Source organism: Panthera uncia, chromosome X (assembly GCF_023721935.1).
Source record: "Panthera uncia isolate 11264 chromosome X, Puncia_PCG_1.0, whole genome shotgun sequence".
NCBI classification, from domain to species: domain Eukaryota; kingdom Metazoa; phylum Chordata; class Mammalia; order Carnivora; family Felidae; genus Panthera; species Panthera uncia.
Genome location: NC_064817.1, coordinates 5,174,232 through 5,197,920, shown reverse-complemented (window position 1 = coordinate 5,197,920; position 23,689 = coordinate 5,174,232). Strand labels below are relative to the sequence as shown.

At 46.6% G+C, this 23,689-nt stretch overlaps 1 protein-coding gene across 1 annotated transcript in view; it reads left to right on the top strand.

Moving 5' to 3' along the window:
- The first annotated feature begins 320 nt into the window (after positions 1-320).
- The window catches only part of ANOS1 (anosmin 1), a 183,261-nt gene continuing 159,892 nt past the window's right edge, over positions 321-23,689 (top strand). Inside the window, exon 1 of the mRNA XM_049643358.1 lies at positions 321-640. Within this exon, the coding sequence (XP_049499315.1) occupies positions 434-640 (207 nt within the window). The 5' untranslated portion in view covers positions 321-433. The remainder of the gene's footprint in view (positions 641-23,689) is intronic.

Sequence of the window (23,689 nt, the reverse complement as noted above, 5' to 3'; positions counted from 1 at the left end):
CATCGCAGGCCCGGGCTTGCTCCCACCTGCGGTTTATCACCTGGACGGTGGGGGGCGGGGGGAGTGCGGACTGCCGGAGAGCCTGCGTGGGAGCCCGACCACCCAGAGCGAGGCGCACGGGGGAGACCGGGTCCGCGCCGCCCAGCCTCTGAGCGCGGGGGCTCGCTGCCCCTTAGACCAGCCCACGGCCCTCGGCCCGGCCCCCCTGTCACTCACTTTCCTCGCAGCCAATGGCGCGGCCGCCTGTCACCCTCACCCCGCCCCCCGAGGCCGAGCGGGGAGGAGGTTGGCGGGGAAGGCGCGGGGCTGGAGTTGAATGATTGAACTTTCCAGCGGAGTTGCGGCGGCCGCGAGGTGTCCCCGGCAGTGCGGCCCCGGCGCGGAGCTGGGAGCCTCGGCCAGCGCCCGGCGCCCGCGCCCCCGACCTGCAGCCATGGTGCCCGGGGCGCCCGGCGCGGCCCTGACCCTCTGCCTCTGGCTGGCGGCCTGCGGGGGCTGCCTGGCGGGCGGCCCCGGCGCCGCGGCCGCTCGGCGGCTGGACGAGTCCCTGTCGGCCGTGAGCGTCCAGCGCGCGCGCTGCTCGTCCAGGTGCCTCAGCTTGCAGATCACGCGCATGTCCGCCTTCTTCCAGCACTTCCAGGTACGGGAACCGCCGCGCTGGCGCCGCGGGCCGTGGCGGGGGGCGCGCGCGCCGCCTGCCTCCCGGCCTGGGCGCCCCAACTTGTGGCCGCGCTCGGCGCGCGGATCCCGCCATCCCGATTCGGCGTGGCTTTCCAAGCGGGGCTGCCGAGCCCCCGTCCCCAGCCGCCTCCTCCGAAGGAACCCGAGACTGCAGCATCCTTGCCAGCTCTCCTTTCCCGGCGGAAAACGAGCGGCGCTGTCTGGGGAGGGGGCGAGCCGCCGTGCAGATTCCGAGGCTGCGTGTGCGCGCTTGTGAGTTTCCCCCGACTCCGCGCGCGGGGCTCCGGGCCAGTCCCGCAAAGTCCCGGGCGCCGCGGGGCCCTCGGTGCCGCCGGCGCTGGGAGGGAGGCCGGGAGGCGCGCCCAGCCGCGCCTGGGGACCCGCGCGGGCAGCCCAGCCCCGCAGGTGCCCGCGGGCCGACACTTTTGTCTCTTCTGAGCGCCGCTTTCATCATCCGCGGGCCGGGAGCTCGCGCCCCCCCCCCCCCCCGCCTTGGAGACGCAGACGGGGCGCTGGGGCCGAGTAGTCTGTTCCAGAATGTGTGGGTTGGGGCGGGGGGGGGGGGTCGCTGTGCGCGCCCCAGTTTGGAGCTCCGGAGCTTCTCCGTCTTGCCAGCGGATAGTGTGCAGAGTAAGGGAAGCGATGCACGGGACACGGGACTTGGAGGGCCGGGTTTGGGTGCTCAGAGCAGAGCCCCGGGGTCGGTGACTTCTCCGGGCCCCGTACGACCTTCTGCTTGAGGATGGGAGAGCGTGCGTTTGGATGAGCGTGAACGTCGGAGGTTCAGAGAAGCGCGCCTTTGCGCCTGTGGATTGCGGGGAGCCACAGTAGCAAGGGTCCCCGCAGGTCTTGGCGTGGGAACCCGGGGTGCGGGGGGCGCATCTGCGCGGCCCGCCGACTTTGCGGAGGCGCGTCCTGTTCCTGTTCCCAGCACACACACGAGTGAAATCATTCTCGCAGACGCCTTATTTCTCTCGTGTGCCGTCGTTCTCTCCACGGCCTTCCCGCCTCTCTCCTTAGCGGCTCACCTGTTCCAAGCTTTACCTTCCTTCTTGCCTCAGGAAAGCTGTGGAGGCCAGAAGGAGACCCGGGATCTTTGCAAGATCAGCCCTCTGATCTTGGGAAATAAACTGGGCGCCCCTCCCACCTCCCACAGGGGGCTTTCCAAGGGGCCCCGGCTACTAAGCTGCGAGAGGAGGCGATTGTAATGACGGTAGAGTTTGGGACAAATCTCCATAGCCTTGGGGATGTCCCTCGTGGCCCGAGAGCTAATGGAACCTAGCGCCGGGTCGCACAGAACTCAAAGTTGGGATCCTCAGAGATCGCACCCGCTCGCGAAGCGTGCATGTGCGTGAGTGCGCATTCGTGCAACACGTAGTGGGTTTCCGAGGAACTGGCCGCCGCTGCGGTCCTCCCGTCTCTGTGGAGAAAGGGAAGAGCGCGTTCTCATGTTCGGCGCTGACACGACGCGGACATCCTGGAGAGGGCTCCTCCCCGGCCACCTGGTTTCCAAACCGCCCTGCCCTGCCAGAGCCCCTCTCCTGACAAGATGCGATGTACACTACGGTTTAATCCGCCCCAGAAAACAAAACAGAGCAACCCATTCTTGGAGAGAAAGAGTATCTTTTCGTTCCTTCCTTCTTTCTTTCTAATTGAATTGTCAGTTGCTATAATTTATTTGTTTTACAGTTAAAGCGGCTAAAGAAGCAGTTTAGATCAAGCCAATTCCCGTGAAAGGCTTTTCTTGTGGTCTCCTGGCATGATTTCTCTTCACAAGAAAAACTGCTGACGGAACACACATTGCCAGACAATCCTGATTACATTTTAATTAGCTGGGGTGGGGTAAGCTGCAAATTACTCAGGACTTAATAGCTGCTGTTTCTGCAATCAATTGCCAAGCCATTCTTGGAGGTTTAACCCTAACCTGGTAATGCCTATCTGATTTACCTAAATTGCCCGGATTAAGCTTCCTTCAGATTTGAAAAGGCAGCACCTCACTCTCCTTATAAGCCCTGGAGCCTCCCTGTCCCTGCCCCCTTGTTAGATAATTGGGCGACGATGCAGGTCAGGCTGCTTCCAGCTCCTTCCAGGGCACGTGTTGTTTGTTAACAGGAAAGGCCAGGGCGAGAGGAGGCTTGTGGAAGAGCTCCTTCCAGGTGCCCCTCCACTGCTGATTTTAGAGATGGAGGAGATCTGACTGTGGCATAAATGTGTCTGCATGTTTTGAATGCAGTCCTATCAATTGCTTTTTAATTTTTCAATTTGAGAAACCAGAAAAAGGTTCAGAGAAGCAACTCTGCAGGGCCGGCTGCAGTAAACATGTTCAGTGCTTTTTAAAGCACTATTCAGTTCTTACAAGGACGCTGGACAGTGGGCAGAGTCGGGGCTCAAAGCCCAAGTTTCTAAGTTGAAGACTCGCAAATCTTCCTGACAATCAAACTGCATCACAACAGAAGGCACAGGCTGACTTTCTACCCCTCAAGTTTCCTTTCCCTGGTCAGCACCAGGAAGAGGTAAGACAGATGCGTTCTGACGGCAAACGGGCAGGCAGTCCGTGAATGCTTCCCCCTGGCTGGTCTCAAGAGCCCTACAGAGTTGAAGACCCCCTCAAGGGGAACAACACAGTGAGAAGGGGCACAGTCCATTCAAGGGAAGGAAAGGTGAGGCTACTGAGATCCACAGGCAGTAGGCGAAGGAGCCTGCAGAGGACTGGTCTACAGAACATAGTCACAAATATCCATTTCTCTTATTTATGTATTTTCAAGTTTATTTATTTATTTTTGAGAGAGAGAGAGTTCACACAAGCTGGAGAGGGGCAGAGAGAGAGGGAGAGAGAACCCCAAGCAGGCTCTGCACTGTCAGCATGGAGCCCGACACAGGGCTCAAACTCACGAACCGTGAAACCACGACATGAGCTGCCAGGGCTGGGCTAGGAAGGACCTGGCCTCCGCACTCATGGTGTAGACAAAGACTTGGAGCGTCTGGGGGCACTGCCCTGGAGCAGCAGGCCCGCACAGGAGGCTGCAACTGAGTGGTCTCTGCCCCAATTCCACACACTTTCCAGCCTCCTGTGAAAGTGACAAGGCTGTAGGGTCTTGGGTAGATGGGGTGCACCTGGTCCCTTCGCTTCTGCGGTGCTGGTGGGCATCACCTGCCGGCCACGTAGCTATCACCCGGGCCCGGAAGCCCGCGGGACTCGGTGCTGATCCATGCAGGTGGGAATGGTGACTGGGGACTTCTGGAGTTATCTGGCACAGCCCTTGGCTCCCTGTGCGGGGCACTGGGCACACTGCAGGTTTGCACATACCACGTACACGATGGTGTTACAATCCCACAACAGGGGTGGCTGGGAAGGGCCTCCTTGTGAACGTGAGATCTGGGCTGTGGGGTGTGGAGCAGACATGTGGGCTCTGGAGCCAGGCAGACCTGCTCTCCCGTAGGCTTGGCCACTGGGCACGTGGGTGGTGTGGGCAGACCACCTCCTTGAACTTCCAGCCTCCCGTGGCTCCCATGGGGGACAAGTACCTGCTGGCAAGGCGGAGAGCACGAAAGTGATGGCAGCAACGGAGCTGACACCAACGGGAAGATGAGTAAGTGCCAGAACCATCCGAAGAAGGTAGTGTTTGTTTCCTAACTGACAAAGAAACAGAGGTGCTGAGAAGGTAGGTTACTCACACAGCTAATAGTGGAGCCGGGTTCTGGGTGGCTACAAGTCCTTGGTTTTATTCTTTTTTGTTTTTAATTTTCTTTAATGTTTACTTTTGAGAGAGAGAGAGAGAGAGAGAGAGAGAGAGACAGAATCCGCAGCAGGCTCCAGGTTCCGGGCTGTCAGCACACAGAACCTGATGCAGGGCTCCAACCCACAACTACGAGACCGTGACCTGAGCTGAAGTTGGATGCTCAACTGAATGAGCCACCCAGGCACCCCAGTTTTATTCTTATTTTTAGGATTTTATTGGCTAGCTGGTTAAAGTTTTTTAGATTTTTAAAATTTATTTATTTGAGAGGGGCAGAGTGAGTGGGGCAGGGAGGCAGAGAGAGCGAGAGAGAGAGAATCCCAAGCAGGCTCCACACTCTCCGTGCATGTGGAGCTCAAACTCATGAAACTGACATCGTGACCTGAGCTGAAACCAAGAGTTGGACGCTTAACCGACTGAGCCACCCAGGCACCTTGATTAGTTGGTTAATTTACTTCAAGACTGACTACCGAATTTTTGGGACCCGGTGCAAAATGAAAACGTATGGGCCATTATTTCAAATATCAAGAAAAAAGAGTGTTGTTCAAGGAACTAAAATATAAAACACTTTTCCTTCCGTGGCTCTTTCGGTTTGTCATGGTGTTTCAAACTGGCTATTCAATGTCATTTGCAGTAAAGAAAAATTGAAAAGTTAAGTTAGTCCTTTGGATTTTAATCTTCATCTTTATATTCAGTGCCAGTGTTAACGTGCAAATATCGGAGCATGTCACTTGTCTGCCAAATCAGCAGCATTTCACAATTTGTCGTTCCTGACTCATGCCTGGAGGGTGCCTTGAGATGGGCTAGAGGGACAAGGAGAAGCCAGACTCAGGAAGGAGGGAAAGGAGAAGAGAGAACCCCTCCCCCGCCAAGTGTGCAACATGGGGTGTGCCCAGTGGGCATTTCACAGGAGGATCTGCAGGATGTGTGTAGACCTTCCCAGGTACCTGGGGTCTGCCAGATGCGGACATGCTTACTCAGGTACTCTTGGTACCCTGTTCTGCAAGCTTCTAGACCAATGCATTGCACTTTGTTCTAGATGCTGTCCTCTGGGAGTTGGGCCAGGGGTCTCCTTCTCCTAGTGCTCCAACCACGGCAAATGGGCAACCCCCAAGTATACTGCAACCCCCTTGCTGGATGCAGTAGATACCTGCACCTGGGATGGGCTTGCTCCTTGGGTGTCTTAGACTCTGGCTGGCCACCCCACCCACCAGTGTGGTACTTCCCGCGTGACATGAGGGCAGCCACACTGGATTCTGGGACACTTCAGTGCACGCATGCCCAACATCAACCCTCCTTGACCCTTGTCCAGGTCACGGCAGGGGACAGAGTGTGACAGTCATTTGGGGGCAAGGAGTTGGTGGGGGCAGAAGACTGGGTGCAGGGGACATGGGAGTGGGTAGCCGAGAACCTTTTCTGACAAGGTGAAGGAGCACTGGGAGGCAGGATCATGCATGATTTGAGTCTCCACACCTCCAGGATGAGCTTCACTGTTGTGCCAGCCCATATGAAACACAAACTCAAGGATAAAATCATTGAAATTTTCAATATGGTGAGCACAGAGCATCAAACCCCAGACACTGGTCCCCTGAGCATGAGCCACGTGCATTGTTCATAGATCCATGAAGCCGGCCCTGGTTTGGGCTTTTGTATTTCAAGGGTGCAGAACCCTTGGCGGGGCTTAAGCCCACTTGCCATGAGGATTCTTCACAGGGTTTTCCATAACGTTCCAGCGTATGATGCTGATCTATATTCACTTGGGAATAACCTCTACCCTTGTTTCCTCAACTTCACTAAAATATTAAAGAAGAAAGGAGGGAAGATTGTGTCTGAAATAAGCTTTCTTTTCTGGTGAGTCTCTTTTAACTTAAGAGTGACTCCCTCCCTTATGCAGTTGGGACATTCCGAGCAGACACCGCTCCTGCCTCCCCTGATTTTGCTTCGTTGTGGCAACCATGTAACTCAGCCTCAGGGCCTTAAAGATAGAGTCATTTCTTTCTCTGTATGACTTATTTCACTTAGCATAACACTCTCCAGTTCCATCCACGTTGCCACTCTTATGTGGATCCTGAGAAACTTAACAGAAGACCATGGGGGAGGGGAAGGAAAAAAAAAAGAGCAGGAGACAGCCAAACCATAAGAGACTTAAAAAAACTGAGAATAAACTGAGGGTTGATGGGGAGTGGGAGGGAGGGGAGGGTGGGTGATGGGCATTGAGGTGGTCACCTGTTGGGATGAACACTGGGTGTTGTATGGAAACCAATTTGACAATAAATTTCATATTAAAAAAAAAAAAAGGGCAGTCATTTCACTAAGTACGAGGAGACCCGGAATCTGCTCTTTTCTGTGCCTGTATTTTCTCTGAGGAGGCTCAAGAGAACAGGACTTGAGGACAAATAGTAGGCCATGTGCAACGGAGGAAGGAAAGATGTGTTTATTTATTTCCTTTGCCAGAATTCGCCACTGCTCAGGGAAGGAGCACATCTTCTTGTTGGAAGATAAGTAGCAGGTTGCTGGCAGGCATGGCCCAATGGGTCTAGAGTTTTATTAGTGGTAAGAGATTCTTGTTTAATGGGACATTATTCACCCTATAAAGTACCACAGATAGGCTTGCTTAGGTAGCTGATTAGAGAGATCAGAGGCTTCTCTTAGCAGTAATTGGAAGCTGTTTGTTTTGGCAAAAGAAAGAACTAAGCTAGTGATTAGCTCATTCTACTTAGAGGACCAGCCTCTCCTCCAAGAAAAAGTAAACAAACAATTATCACATCAAAAACCCTTAGGAGCCACAAATCAGCCTGAGGCTCACAGACTTTGCAGCACTATTTCTGTGGTGAATATACCCAGCCCTGGCGTGTTACTTGGCCCTGAGGTGATTTTTAAGTTCTAAGGCAGAATGGCCAGGCATTTGGAGAGGCCCCGGGAAGAAAGGGCATCCTCAGCTTTGGCCTTTGTATTTCCTGGTCTGGGTCCCTTGGATCTCTGGCTGTGTTTCTAAGAATTTCTGAATTTAACCAAACTAAACATTGGGCTAATCATGGCGGACATTTGTGTTTTTAATTTGGTGTTTCTCCTTGAATGTGATTTAAAAGTCTCCCTTCTTGTGACTGTTATAGAGCATTTTAAACACATATTAAAGAACACTTATTGACTTGCTCATTTCTTTGTTCGCTGTATCATTAAAGAAGAAATACATACTTTCATATGTTTATATTGTATATATTCGTATATATTTGTGTGTATAAACAGATGATATACTGTATGCATGTATGTGTGTTTGAAGGCCTAACTTAAAGAGTTAAAAGTTAATGTTGTTGCTGTGTTTCCACATAAAAAACTTAATCATAAGTTAGGAGGTTATGATTTCTTTGAAATGGATTCACCAGATTCCATTGTGTAACCTGTTCTAGTGCGTTTCGGTGAATGGGTATAAAACCATATACCCATGGTTAGGAGCACCTGGGTGGCTCAGTTGGTTAAGTGTCCATCTTTGGCTGAGGTCATGATCTCACAGTTTGTGGGTTCAAGCCCCACGTCAGGCTCTGTGGTGACAGCTCAGAGCCTGGAACCTGTTTCAGATTCTGTGTCTTCCTCTCTCTCTGCCCCTCCCCTGCTCGTGTTCTGTCTCTGTCTTGCTCTCAAAAGTAAAATAAACATTAAAAAACCCCCAAAACACCCCATAGGGTTAGGTAGTTGGGGTGCCCGGCTGACTCAGTACATGGAGCGTGGGACTCTTGATCCTGGGGTTGTGAGTTCAAGCCCCACACTGGGTGTAGAGATTACTTAAAAAAATATTTTAAAAAACAAAACAAAACTTTCCGGTTAGGGAGAGAAACTTATGAAAGTCAGCGGGCTGTGCTTATATTAATTCAGAAACGGACAGGTTTCTTTGCATAACTTGGCAATGCTCTAGAGAATTCTCCTCTCACACAATTTTGAGGGTGGGGGCTGGGGATGCATGTGATATCATCAGAATACATCTTATCTATGAAAAACAGGACAAGGAACACTGCAGATGCCCCACTGCAATGCCCTTGTGCGAATTACCGCAGAACTTATCTTTGGAAAGACTTGCCTGAGCGCACAGACCTTCACTGTCCCAGCGCTGTCTTGCACATTTCTACTTCACGTATTTGGGCTCCACGTTGTGAAAGTGTGCAGTCTGTGTACATATGGCATTTATTAGGTATGACCTAGTTTTTCCTCTTTACATTAATCAAAGATACCCCTAACTCTTTCAAGCTTCAGATCAGCAGGAAGTCGCCCACACTACAGAGTTGTCTGATGAAGCCGTCTTCCTGACCTTTTACTAATCTGCATACCATCATCTTAGGAAAATGTGTAATTTCTTTTGGATTCTCTGAAATATTGAAAATAGGTCATAGACACCTATTCCTTCTCGGTAGATGCTGTTGGTGACCTTCTGTCCCTCACCTCCCTAACCCCCAGCTCCTGTATCAGCTAGCTGCTAATGGCTTACAGCTGCTCCCCTTAGAGACTAACTTTCTGCCCATGGACACCGTATTGCCAGCAAGGCAATGTATCCTCTTCCCTCAATGAGGGCGAATCTTGCCATTGGCTCACTGCTGGAGGCCATAGGAGCCCAGCCCCCGCCCACTGGAATAACTCTTTTCGGTACAGTTTATGCTCCAAAGCATTGCATGGGACCAGGCTTCTGCAGGTCTCCAGCTGAGATCTCTTCCCTCCCTTTCCACTGAGGGCTTCCCCCAATATATCATATATTCAGGAAGCCCCCTTCCAGCCACTGCTTGTAGGAAACCCAATCTCAGACACCTACCTTCGGAGATACCTGATCTCATTCAACACGGTTGTTTTTCAGATTGGACAGAGCCTGGAGCCTGCTTCAGATTGCATGTCTCTGTTTCTCTCTCTTTCTCAAAATAAAAAATAAAAAATTATAAAAAATAAATGAAGAAGCACTTAGAACATTTTCTGTTATTTGGATTTAGCTTATGTCTCCTGATGATGGTGGAGAAGCTTGGAGAAAAGTAGTTATCATTGATAGCCAATAAGTAAAGAAAGGAATATGGGAGCAGTGTTTATGGTTCAAATATGTTTATTTTATTTTATTTTATTTTAAATTTTTTTTTAACGTTTATTTATTTTTGAGACAGAGAGAGACAGCGCATGAACAGGGGAGGGGCAGAGAGAGAGGGAGACACAAGATCTGAAACAGGCTCCAGGCTCTGAGCTGTCAGCACAGAGCCCAACACGGGGCTCGAACTCACAGACCGTGAGATCATGACCTGAGCCGAAGTCGGATGCCCAACCGACCGAGCCACCCAGGCGCCCCTCAAATATGTTTATTTTAAAATTTTTATGTTTATTTTTTTTGGGGGGGGGGCAGAATGTGAGCAGAGGAGGGGCCAGGAGAGAGACACACACACACGGAATTGGAAGCAGGCTCCAGGCTCCAAGCTGTCAGCACAGAGCCTGATGTGGGGCTAGAACTCACAAACCATGAGATCACGACCTGAGCTGAAGTTGGATGCTTAACCGACTGAGCCACCCAGGTTATGGCTCATTTTAATGTAAATCACAGACTGTAGATGCTCGTTCTGTCTCTCCCTTTAAAAAACAAAAAGCACTGCTTTCATCAGTTGGGTTTATTTCGGCTACTGTAGACAGGCTGCTGCAGTTTCAAAGATGAGACTGTAAGATCCCTGCTTATGAGGAACTTCTAGTCTAGTGGTGGCTAAGACTTTGGTCCACAAGTGCCTGCGAAGATAGTTATTTGTATGAGATCTCTGAGGAAGGAGTGTCTCCCTTTAGAGAAAGTGTCCTAGGGGAGAGGACCCTTGGGCAAAACCTCAAATGCTGTGTTCTTCTAGCCCAGAGCAGTCAACATGAGGAAAGGCAGAGTCTTCCGACAATTTTCTCTGTCTGTTGCGGACGCCCAGTGCTCCTGATGGACGTGATACAGTATCAGGCTCTCAGCTAGCAGCCAGGCTTTGGGAACTGGTCCTTAGTTGCTGTACTGAAGCTCAGGTCCTTTGCTCTACAGAACAGGCTAAAAGCATGGCCAGGCCATCACACGTGTATGTACAACTCTTCGTGGTTCTTGTTGCTGTGGTTGAACCATGGGCCACACCGCTAAACACAATGATTTTTCTTTACTTGATCTTTGTGAGATCTTGCCAGCAGCATTCAGAGAGAGCCCCGGAGAAGCATGAGAAGGCGAGAGAAGGAGGCTGTCCATTCCGTCTCCTCGCCATAATGCTGCAGCTTGAGATAGGACCCCAGTCTCAATTCATGGGGGCGGACCCCTAGTAAGAAACTCTTCTGAATTACTGAGCCATGGGTTAGAAGAGAGTTAGCATTGCATTTGACAATGTCTTGGTGGTGACGAAGTAGTTTCACATAAAATATCTGTTTGACCTCCACAGCAACTCTGTGAGGTCAGGAGTGTTATTTTTCTTTTACAGATAAGAAAGTTGAAGGTCTGGAAGAGAGGGAACCGAGGCTTCATAGCAGAAACTCAAGCACTAATTGTCATATTCCCAAATATTTATACTGAATGACCCTGCTTCTCGGGATGTTAACAGGGAGAGAAGACAGAGTGGAAATATCAACTATAACATAAGTGAGAACCTGAGTTTTGGGGGAAAATATTCCTACACTTCTCGTTCTCTCATTGGCTCCTGGAGAGACCAGTGCATCACAGAAGGGTGCAGTTGTGGATAGTTGAAAGATGAATGGTATGACAGGAAAAGCCTGAAAAAATACCAGTCCATCAACACCCATCCCCTGTGCATTTAACCATCCAGATCCTTCTTCCAACCAGTGAGAATCTGTCAAACACCATCATCTTTCAAGTATCTTAGGTTTTGCGGGACCCAGCATAAGTGAGACGTACTTCCTGCTCTCTACAAGCATTATTTTCTGCTAGAGAAAGGCGGCGGGGGGTGGGGGGAGGGGGGAGAGAAACACTGAAGCAAGTAGTTGCAAAGAGTTATGAAGTGAAGAAACTATTATAATCATGCATCATTTAAAATCTTCATACATGTTGGTTTAATGCATAATCATAACTTCTTAGATGAAGAGGTTTTTTTTTTCTTTCCTATAAATGGATTTTGTTTCTGTCCACCACCGCTAACACTTGTCCAACAAAGTAGAATTGTGATCCTTGCAGAAACATCTTGACCACAGCTGGGCTCCTGGATGCCCTAGAGTTTGCTGTCTGGGAATAACAGAGGTCTCAGGACATGACCTTGCTCTTGGTTCCCAGCTGCCATTGTACTTCTCTGTGGTGCGGGGACATGTTCACACTGTTTGCAAGTGGTAATTGTGCACGCATGTGACAGCTCCTTCCAAGAACTAAGTGTCCCTTCTGTGTTTGCTGTCTTTCTTTTTGTTTTTGTTTTGGGAGACTCTGTGTGTGTGTGTGTGTGTGTGTGTGTGTGTGTGTTTGTTTTTTATGATTCTAAAAAAAAATTTTAACGTTTATTCATTTTTTTGAGAGACAGCATGTGAGGGGAGAGGAGCAGAGAGAGAGGGAGACACAGAATCCAAAGCAGGCTCCAGGCTCTGAGCTGTCAGCACAGAGCCTGACGTGGGGCTCAAACCCACGAACCATGAGATCATGACCTGAGCCAAAGTCGGACACTTCGGCTGAGCCACCAAGGCACCCCTATTCTTTATGATTCTTTCCAGCATCTCTGTAAGATATAAATATTGGACAATGAGGAGGGCTGCACTTGAAAATGGTGACAAATTGGGGTTCTTTTATACCCAAAGTGCTCAACTCTATCCTGAGGGGAATCTGAGAAAAAATAGCCTATTAAGAGGGGGGAAGAAAGCTAAAAAAACTTTTAATTCACACTGTGTTTACCTTTTTGTTTTAAATTGTAGTAACATTTGTCACTTCATAAGCTATTTACTCTCCCGGTTGTTAATATCCTGCCCAGGTGAGAAAATATTCTGTTACAGTGACCTCAAAGATCTATAATTTTATTTTGCATATCTATTGCCTTCCTAGTTTGAAAGGTAAGGTGGTTAAGTGGTCACTGCTTAAATTATATAATGTATGGTGATGAGTATCTCTGTCTTGAGGAAGTGTGTTTTCCTCATTGGTTTGCACAGGATCTCAAGTTACCTTCAGCCAACACATATGCATATGTCCCTTAATTTACTATCTAATCATTTCACCACTAATGTCTGATTATGTCCAAAGAAGTGACAATTTTATGAGTCCAGAAATGAAAATAGGACTCCCTCTAATGAAATAAGAAACATTAATTTTGCAAAGTAATTCATCACCTTCCAAAAATGTCATTAATCGTACCAGTGCTTGGGACCAGAGGAAAATTGGGAATTCATTTCCTTTTGAACTTCAGAGATGTTTTCTCCTTATTTTATTTCCAGTTTATACCCTTCTTCAACCCACTATATTACAATGCATCAGTAAGTCGTAGTTTGCGACACATGAAATTATTTTTGGCGTTCCTCACTCCCTCTAATATAAGTGACGTGCTTATTATCTAAAGACAAACCAGATAGGTTCCATTCTTGGTTGGGAGGTTGCTTACTGGCAAGTTCCTCTAAAAGAAAGGCTGAAACAGTTGAGAAGGTCTAAATGCAAACACAAATAAAGCTTTCGGGTTAAAGGCAATTTTTACCTATTCACTGTGTTCCTGTTTGGGTTTTAGTATAAAGTGTTCATGCAACGTAAGTGAATCGACTCTTGTTTAATTTTCTAGTAACACATGATTGAGAGAGACAGCCCTTTTTAGACTGAAATAATGTCTCCGCTCCTGTCTTTAAACGCCTATACAACTGGGAATAATGGCACTCTTGTGAGATGTATCCTGTTAGAGTTTGTGGGCTGGAAAGAAAATTGATGAAGAGTCATGGAAACGTAAGATGCCAGGACAGGTTCAAATGAGGTTACACACCTTATATTAATGTGTCGTCCTGGGTCCGGGACGAGTTTCCATGTCCTGTTCTGAGAAACGAAATATGCCAGGGGGCCTGGCGTTTCAGGGCCTTTAGCTTGCTTTCCAGCTGATGAGTGGACCCTGTAGGATGCAAATACCAAGACCCTTTACAGTCATGGGAGATGATAATAATAATAATATCCCCTGCATTTGGAAATGTGGAAATGTTTCCTGACAAACCTCCATGCAAACAGTTTCTTGTGAGATAACTCACATTTCCATTGTCTGTTCTTCACGGCAAGCTGCTCATTTTTGACCTGCTTCCTGATGTTTCATCTCTCGCTTGATGGCTATTTCCACCAGTGAACAGTGATCGGCACATCATAGAGGTGTGCGGTGAAGTGAGCAGAACACCACCCCAGCCGTATGGAGATCCAGTGGCATCCAGGCGCCTGGGTTGAAAACCAGTCTTGCCCAACAGCCCTGCTATACGGATGATTCAAGAAAAGGCAAAGTTACAGATTGCATCACCACGTAAAGTCGGGGCTTGCTTTCCAGAGTTGAGGTCTGTTCATTATAAGGATGCTAAGTTAATTATAAGATTGCCACTGATTAGTTCCTGAAAGAAGGAGAAAAGAGTTGGAGAAAAAAGTTGCCGTGCTGTGTTTTGGTAACTGATTCTTTTATTTATTTTATTATTATTATTATTGTTTTAATGTTAATTTATTTTTGAGACAGAGAGAGACAGAGTATGAATGGGGAAGGGTCAGAGAGGGAGACACAGAATCGGAAGCAGGCTCCAGGCTCTGAGCTGTCAGCACAGAGCCCGACACGGGGTTTGAACTCACGGACTGTGAGATCATGACCTGAGCTGAGGTCAGATGCTCAACCAACTGAGCCACCCAGGCACCCCAACTGTGATTCTTTTAAATGTGTTCAGCGTGCAGGAAGTGCAAGAAATAAGATGTTGCATACCGTTAAAGCACTCGTGGTTTGAAGGTAAACACATTTTGTTTTCCATTGTCTCTTCCATGTTTCGAGGTATTCGTAGCCCCTCAAAACAATCTCATCTATGTGGCACTTCCTTTCTTATTTCCTTGGACATAGTAAGCCCTCAGCAGAGGTTTGGTGGAACTGTCCAGGACATCTCTGAATAGAGATGAATTCTCCCTTTCAGTCCGTCCCACTTTCTTCTCTCTTTTTATGTTGACACTTGGCTGTACCATTTTGAAAGCAGCACAGCCAAACTCATCTGCTGATCGTTCCAGAAATGGCCTGCATCTGGGAAGTTATATTCCCATTGGGCCGGGATCTAAAAAAAAAGTAGGAACATCTTTCCTCTGTTATTGTCTCCACATTTTTGTATCCGGAATTATGAGATAATGTCCTCACAGCTGCAGAGAAATTAAAACAATTTTGGACAGAATGTATTCACTTGTGAAGTGTTACACTGACTGTTGGAAAACGTATTTGGAGGTGAGACCACATTATAACAGATTATAACTTTATAACACATTAACACATTATAACATTTGTATTTTGATCTTTGTGTTATTCAGGAGCCATGGACTTGTATCATATTTTTAACCTATTTTTAATACGGCAAGATTTGTACAGTCTAGTTCCATTATTTACTGCACAATTTCAGAAGAAAAAAAACCAGGAAACTCCTTTTTTGAATAATCACATGAAATTAGGGCTAAAGTTTTGTTTGCATACAGGATGCCTGGCTGGCTTAGTTGGTAGAGCATGTGACTCTTGATTTTGGGGTTGTGAGTTTGAGCCCCATGTTGGGTGTAGAGATTCCTTAAAAGAATGCGATCTTGGGGTGCCTGGCTGGCTCAGTTGGTAGAGCGTGTGACTCTTGATTTTGGGGTTGTAAGTTTGAGCCCCATGTTGGGTGTAGAGATTACTTAATGAGATCTTGGGGAGCCTGGGTGGCTCAGTCGATTAAGCATCCGACTTTGGCTCAGGGCATGATCTCATGATTTGTGGGTTTGAGCCCAGCGTTGGGCTCTGTGCTAAAGGCTCAGACCCTGGAGCCTGCTTCAGATTCTGTGTTTTCCTCTCTCTCTGCCCTTCCCCTGCTTGTGCTCTGTCTCTGTCTCTCTCTCTCAAAAAAATAAAAAAAAATTAAAAAAAATAAGTTTTAATTTTGCCAGCTGGTCCTAAAGTCTGATTCCCTGGGAACTTCTCTGCAAGTAAACCACTTCTCCTTTTCAAGAACTGTTGTCTCCGAACCTTCTTTGAGACCCTTTAACCTCCATTTGCTCAGTCTCCTCACCCATAACGAGGTTGGCGGTGAGTACTATTTCACTGGGTTCTGCTCTGATGGAGTTTAGTTAGAGCGGAACTTCTCATATAGTTAGCTGTCCAGAAATGGTGGCTGTTGTTAAGATGTGTTAGACCAAATAAGTGTCTTGTGCTGAATATCTTGGGACCCAGAAATAAAGAACACGTACCCCCTTGATCCTGGGCACTTCACTGTGTGGTCTGAGAGCCAGAAAAAAGTAATTTAAACACCCGATTTATAGATGGGCCAAAGACTTCACCAGACAAAATATGCAGGTGGCAAACAAGCTTGTGAAAAGAGGCTCTATGTCACATGTCATTGGGAAAAGTCACATTAAAAAACAAGATACTGCTACATGCCCGTCCAAAAGGCCCAGATCTGGAATTTGGAGATCCAAATGCTGGTGGTGATGTGGAGCCTCAGGAACTCGCGTTCACTGCTGGAGGGAATGGAAAATGGCGCAGCCATTTTGGAAGGCAGGTTGGCCATTTTTGTTTAAAAAAAAAAAAAAAGAAAGAAAAAGAAACAACCCAAAATGGAAGTCATTTGCCATCCAGGACAGCAAAGTAAGACTTAATTACAGTTTCAACCTATCTGAGGAATGTGACCTTTTAACAGTAGACCTGAAATTTGCTGATCAGCTCTAGTGAGCTAATCTGCATGATAACAACCCTCCTATTCCCTTCCCTACAAAGAGAAGATGGAATAATCCTTTCTTCTCCTTGAACAACTTCCTCCTCTACTCTTTTCCTCCGGGGAAACATTCCATTTTGTGCAACACCTCAGAGCATCTTGTATCAGATGGGATGTTGCTTGGGCTCATGAATTGCTTAATAGAGCCAACTACATCTTCAAATTTACTTTGTGAAATTTTGTTTTTTAACAAAAAGCTAAGCATACTCTTTTTTTTTTTCAATTTTAGAAACCGAGAGAGAGGGGGAGAGAGAGAGAGAGAGAGTGAGTGAGTGAGTGAGTGAGTCTTAAGCAGGCTCCATGCTTAGTGCAGAGCCTGATCAGGGCTCAATCCCACGACTCCGGGATCATGACCTAAGCCAAAATCAAGAGTCAGATGCTCAAGCAACTAAACCAGCCAGGAGCCCCTAAACATACACTTATCACTTGCTCCAATAGTTGTGTTCCTTGGTATTGACCCAGATGAGCTGAAGACTCATGTTTATAAAAAAACTTGTGCATGAATGTGTATACACCTTTATAATTACCAAAATTTGGAAGCAACCAAGATGTCCTTCAGTAGGTGAATAGATAAATAAACCGTGGTCCGTCTAGACAATGGGATGTTATTCAGCACTAAAATTTAATTAGCAAGCCACAAAAAGACATGGAGGAAAGTTAAATGCTTACTAAGTGAAAGGAGCCAATCTGAAAAAGGCTCAATATTATGATTCCAACTATATGACATTCTGAAAAAAGCAAAACTCAGGAGACAGTAAACAGATAAGTATTTGGGTTGGGGTTGAGGGGAGGGAATGAACAGGGTGACCACAGAGGATTTTTAGGGTAGTCAAACTACTTATATGATGCTATAATGGTAGATACATGTCATTGTACATTTGTTCAAAGCCACAGAACGTGCAACACCAAGAGTGCTCATGTAAGCTGTGGGCTCGGGGTAAATAAGATGTGTGGGCGTAGGCACATCGGTAGTAACATGTGTACCCTCTGGGGGTGGGTATTGATAAGGGGCGGCTGTGCATGTGTGGGGGCAGAGGTTGTATGGTAAATCTCTGCACCTTTCTTGTAATTTTGATATGAATCTAAAACTGCTCTAAAACATTAAAATTTCTTTAAGAAAAGTAATTTAATTTTTTTTTAAATTTTTTAATTAAAATGTATTAATGTTTATTTTTGAGAGAGAAAGACAGAGCATGAGCAGGGGAGCAGCAGAGAGAGAGGGAGACACAGAATCCAAAGCAGGTTCCAGGCTCTGAGCTGTCAGCACAAAACCCGATGTGGGGCTCGAACCCACGAAATGTGAGATCATGACCTGAGCCAAAATCAAGAGTCAGACTTAACCAACCAAGCCATCCAGGCACCCCTAAGTTTTTTAATTTTAAAAAGTTACCCTTTGAAATTTCTTTGGAAGTGCTTAGTTCTATGGATAGAGAATGACATTCAGATGTCTTCTATGCATTTGTCACTTAAAGATTTTCTATTCCCATATGATGCATAGCAATAGGTTCAGTAGAATTTTTAATTGAAATTTGAATTCCTGGGTAACTATTGTGTAAGGAGAAAAGGGCATTGAATTCTAGGTCACCTACTCTATTATGAAAACACACCTGACTTCCCTCCTGCTGGGTGCTTATAATTCTGCAGATAACACATTTTTCTTGGAATTGATTTTTTTTTCAAAGTGCAGTCTTTTCTTGGGGTTACTGCTGTTCTTCTCGTCTCACATTTAATTCATCATGTTTTCTCAAGTGGTCTCTCATTAAAGCATACTGTCTTTTGAAGTTCATATTAAATTAACTCAGAATTGTGATGAATGGGCTAGAATATCATATAAGTCAGGGTATAATTGACCACGAGGTGCTTTATTTTAGTCTGATGAATTATTCTGCATTCTCTAATGAATAACACAGAAGTTAGAATGAAAAAAGCGTATATCACAAGTAAACAATGTGATAAAAATCTGACTTAAAGTCAATTAGAATGGGAAAAACGTGGTGCTAGTAATTTTTTCTTTCTTGCTTAGATTTTCCCCACTACAAGTTTAAGTCAGTTAAACTAAAGCCTGAGTCTTCCAGCATATAAGTGTATGTCAAGGTGGTGGATTTTGTTTTAGTATTAAAATAAGGACTTCTAGGACTTCATGCATTCTAAAACGTGTTGCTAAAATATCCTATAGGAATGCAAATGGAAATAATTGTTCTCATTTATGAGGCATTGTATGTTCGTGCAAAGTAGAAATTTCCAAACGGTTACAGTGATAATAGCAATAGAATTCAGCTCCTGCTATCTGGAAACGTGCTCTCTATGGCTACTGTTAATGCTTATGAGTAATTAGCTTGATAACTTAAAATTAATCCTCCGCTGGTCAACATGCCAGAAACCAGGCAGTAATGTGCCTTGTGGGAACTCCTTATTAGCAACAACAGATCACACCTGTCAAGCTTCACAGCTGTCAAGCATCTATTTTGAAAAATAATAGGGAGATTTGAGAATGCCTTTGAAATCCTCTTTATTCTTGTCCTGTTACCCTAAATAGCATCTTCCTAGGGTCATTTCTTAAGAAGATGCCCATAGACTGAGGTGAGGCCAAGCCACAGTGGAGGCCACTTGGCCTCACCTGTGAGGGATGCTATCGCCTTGAGCGACCTGCGCAGACACAGACTTGACTTGGTTGCGTATTACACACGTGCGTGTGCACACATCAATTTATTGCTTGATGTTGTCTTTTTTAATGACTGGCATGCTATGAGCTACTCAAAAGCTGGATGGAGGACTCCATTTACTTGGTAAATTTGATGAGAGAGAAGAAAGAAGCAGTCGGAGTGATGGTTCAAGTCACAGAGGGCAAAGTGAGATGAATTGTCCTCCTCCTGTCTTCCCAGTGAGGTTCTGCAGCTTTAGCGAGGCTCATTATCACCCAACAGACCTGTTAAAAACACAGCTTACTATACCTGTCCCTAGAATTTCTGATTCTGCAGGTCTGGGGTGAGAGCCTAGAATTTGCATGTCTAACACGCTTCTGGCCACTGATTCTGGTTTCAGGGCCCTACTTTGAGAACCACTGCTATGGACTTGTCTATGTGCTAGGGTTTCTCTCTAATGCCTTTCTCTGCTTGGTAAGATGTGCTGGGTTGTAGCACTCAGTCCTCCTCTGCCGCTTGGCCCCAGCATTTTTCTCCTAACCAGCCTTCCTTCATTCAAGGTTATGCAAACTTGATTAAGGTCTAGCTGGGGTGCAGGTTGGGGAGTGGTTCAAACAACGTGGCATTTGTTTCTGCTCTTAGACAAGAACCATTCATAAGCTAGACCGTTCTTTCCACCCTGTGTCCATACCCTCAACTCTATGTTCTTCATTTTTGTTTCATAAATGGACCTCGGCTACTTATGAACTGCCTTCTCTAAGGTTCCTCTTAAGGATTCCTCATCGAGACCTGCATCCCTGAACACAGACGGTCAGAGGAGGCATTCATGGGCTGCCTCACCTATTGGAACCGTAACCGATGGTTCAAAAGAGCTATTCCAACCCTCTCCCTTGACGAATGAGTATAGTAAAGCATAGGTTATGGTTCCACACTTACTTAAGGGGTCCGTTTTCACCAAAAGCAGGACTCCTTGATCATAAACAGTCTACATGATGGTTAGCAAATGCTTCCTTATGATGCAAACATATGCCCTAAGAATTAAGTGCTTTATGTAAAGACGGGACAACTTATCGTCAGCGAGATGGAGGGGCAGATGGGCCCGAGTGAGACACTGTGCTCTGACATATGCCAGGAGGTGGCAAGGAGCCCAAAGTTCAGGAATAAACAGTAACAGTGATGTTTGAAGCCAATGGGACACGTGAGTTTTGAAAATATTAAGGCAGGGCTTGTCACCTGGGGTGCAGGTTGGGGAGTGGTTCAAACAACATGGCATTTGCCCCATGGCTTGAATTTATTTTACTCATTGTTACGGGTTTAATTGTGTGTGAGCGGGGTGAACCCTCAGTGCAGTAGGACCAGGTCCTTTTACAAAGGGGGAATTTGGACACAGACGCACTCAGATGTGAGGGTAGAAGGCCATGTGAAGACTAGACTGGCTGCCATAAGCCAAGGAAATCAGGGAAGTTAAGAGAAAGGCATGGAACGGATCCTTCCCTAGAGCCCTCAGTGAGAGCATGGCCCCACAGACACCTTGATCTAAGACTTCTAGCCTGTGGAATGGTGACGATGAATTCCTGCTGTCTGAACAACTTACTTTGTGGTGCTTTCTTATAGCAGCCTAAGAAATGTGCAGTCCCTGTATTTCATTTTGAATTTTAAAGGATATCAAGAACAGTGTGAGATTGTGATTCATAAGAAACATATATTTGGTAATTGAGGTGACCAAAATACATATCTCTTGTTTTGGTCTTCATCCACTGGTTCCTGGCTCAAACCTGTCGAGATGCCCTGTGACAAGAGTGATGGAGGTGTCCTTTGCTGTGCTAATGCACAGACTTTTGGAAAGCCTAAGGCTGGGGGCTACTTCTGAGTGACCCCCAGCCTATGAACTTTCAACCTCACCCCTACATCTGGGAAGGGGAGAGGGGCTGGGGGACGAACTGGTTGCCAATGGCCAGTGATTTAATCAGTTGTGCCTCTGTAATGAAGCCTCCAGAAAAACCCAAAAGAGGTTAGAGAGCTTCTGGGTTGGTGAAGACACAGGGGTGAGGAGCCTAGAGAGGTGGTGAAGGCTCCATTCTCTTTCCCCAAACCTTGCCCTAAGTATCTCTTCTGTCTGCCTGTTCCTGAGGTATAACCTGTTATTAAAAAATGATCATGTGGTAGAATGTTTCTGTGTGTTCTTGTGAGCTGCTCTAGAAAATTAACCAAACCCAAGAAGGGGGTTGTTGGAAGCTTCAGTCTTCAGCATGGTGGTCAAAAGCAGGTAACAGCCTACACTTTTGGTTGGCATCTGAAAGGGAGGGGGCAGTCCTGTAGGCGTGAGCCCTTTACCTGTGGGATCTGCTGTTAGCTCTCTTTACAGGCTCAGAAGTGAGTTAAATTCTCTGACACCCAGGGCGCCTGGGCGGCTCAGTCGGTTTGGTGTCCCGCTTTGGCTCAGGTCATGATCTCGTGGTTCGTGAGTTCGAGCCCCCCCGTCAGGCTCTCTGCTGTCAGCACAGACCCTGCTTTGGATCCTCTGTCCCTCTTGCTTTCTGCCCCTCCCCTGCCTGCACTCTGTCTCTCTTTCGTTCTCTCTCAAAAATAAATAAACTGAAAAAAAATTCTCTGACACCCTACTGGTGTCTGAGAATTGCTCAGTGGTATGCAGGGAATCCCAGCCCCCCCCCCCCCGCCCCCCGGCAAAAACACACATTGGAATTGGGTCCTGGAACCCAAAAGAAGCAGTATTTTTTAAATATGTTTTTTTCTAACTTTTAAAAAATGTTTATTTATCTTTGAAAGAGAGAGAGAGGGAGACACAGAATCTGAAGCAGGCTTCAGGCTCTGAGCTGTCAGCACAGAACCTGATGTGGAGCTTGAATCCACGAACCTTGAGATCATGACCTGAGCCAAAGTTGGACGCTTAACCGACTGAGCCACCCAGGCGCCCCCAAAAGAAACAGTATTTACGTTGTTGGATTTTCATGTTCTCCAAAAGGGAGTTATGGGTTACGAATATAATTTAGTGCAGAACTGCGTTGAAGATAGCATTTTATGCTTTCTGTGGATATTGTGCCTTTGGAAAGACTTGAAACAACACGTAGAAATTCATAAGATTGATCTTACTCATAAACAATTGAAAACCATTTTCTTTATTGTTATATCAAAACGTATTAAGGGCTCTTAGAATTCGACTTCTCCATGGTTAATTACATGAGCTACCCAGGACCTTGTAAATTATTAGCAGTCACCTCTTATGTGCAAATCATTCATATTGATTGCATCTTGCCAGCTAGACTAGACGTCACTAGTCACAGGTAGACGTCACTTTGACTTTAGATGATCACAGGTGGTCCTTCATAAACATGTCTGTGACCATCTTATAAAACCACCTTTCTTGTCATTTTGGAAAAGAAGACATTAATTTTTTTTTGAAAGCTTGCAATTTATGATGGGTAATTGACCTGGAATGTGAAATAGGTTCTTTTGACTCCCAAGTTGGGCATGCTTTCAATTATTAGAATATTTTTTTTTTGTTCAAAGGAGCAATGTGTTGCATATTTTTTAGACTTCCTGGGTTCCAGTATCTTCATTTACAAGGGGAGAACATTGGACTTGAATCTCTCAACCCTGGCGATTCTTGTGGTGATGTAGAATGTTCCTCAGAATCTTGTGTTGCCAGTATTCCTGATGGCTTTTGCATGTTACTCAGATCCACAATAATGAGTAACCTGGTGTGTCCAGGAGAGTCCTTGGTGGGGGGGGGGTGCGTTGGAGGTTTAGCGCTATCATGGGATGCTTAGATCCTCCCTCCCAGCCCATTCTGCACTTTCCCTTTCTCCTCAGACCTTGGTGACCATTTTTCAGAAAGTTCCCCATGTCATGTTCACTTCCAAGATGTGAGTGGTTTGCATCATCATTCTGATCCCACCCTGAGTATTCTAGAATGGAATAATCTCTATGTGATCTTCATACTCTCACAGGATGGACTCTGGGCTGTGTCTTCTCCTCCAGCTTTGACCTTTTTCTTAGGCTTATGTTTTGGAGACAGTGATCAGAGTATTTCGTTAACTAGAGAATCAGCAGGCAGAAGGTCTGAACCTTAATAATTCCTCACCCCTTTGCTCTTTTGGTTCGCAAGGTTTCAGTGGGGATTCAGGGATGGAAAACTCAGAACAGGGTGATGTGTTACCGAGATGCGGAAACTCTTTCCCCTGGAAAGTTCCTTGTATTACAAGACAATTGCACATCATTCACGAGTTAGATTTGTTTTGTTTCCAGCAGGAACATGGATTAAATGACCCTCAGAGGTCTTCACTGATTTGTAATTATATGGTATCATCTGAGTCAGAATTCTACAGTTTACAAACATTTTGAGAGCGTATTTAGAAACACATTTCGAGTCCCTTTTCTGGTGTTGGTTGTGTTTACAGAACAGGCTTGGCCATATTTGGATAGATTTTATTCTTTATTTTTTTTTTTCTTTTTAACATTTGTTTCTTTTTGAGAGAGAGGGAGAGACAGAGTGCGAGCGGAGGAGGGGCAGAGAGAGAAGGAGACACAGGATCTGAAGCCCGCTCCAGGCTCTGAGCTGTCAGCACAGAGCCCGACACGGGGCTCAAACCCATGAACTGTGAGATCATGGCCTGAGCCGAAGTCAGACGCTGAACTGACTGAGCCACGCAGGTGCCCCTGTATAGATCTTATACTTTCACAGACAGGAAGTGGCAGAAATGCCCACTGATGCAAATGCTCTGCACAGAA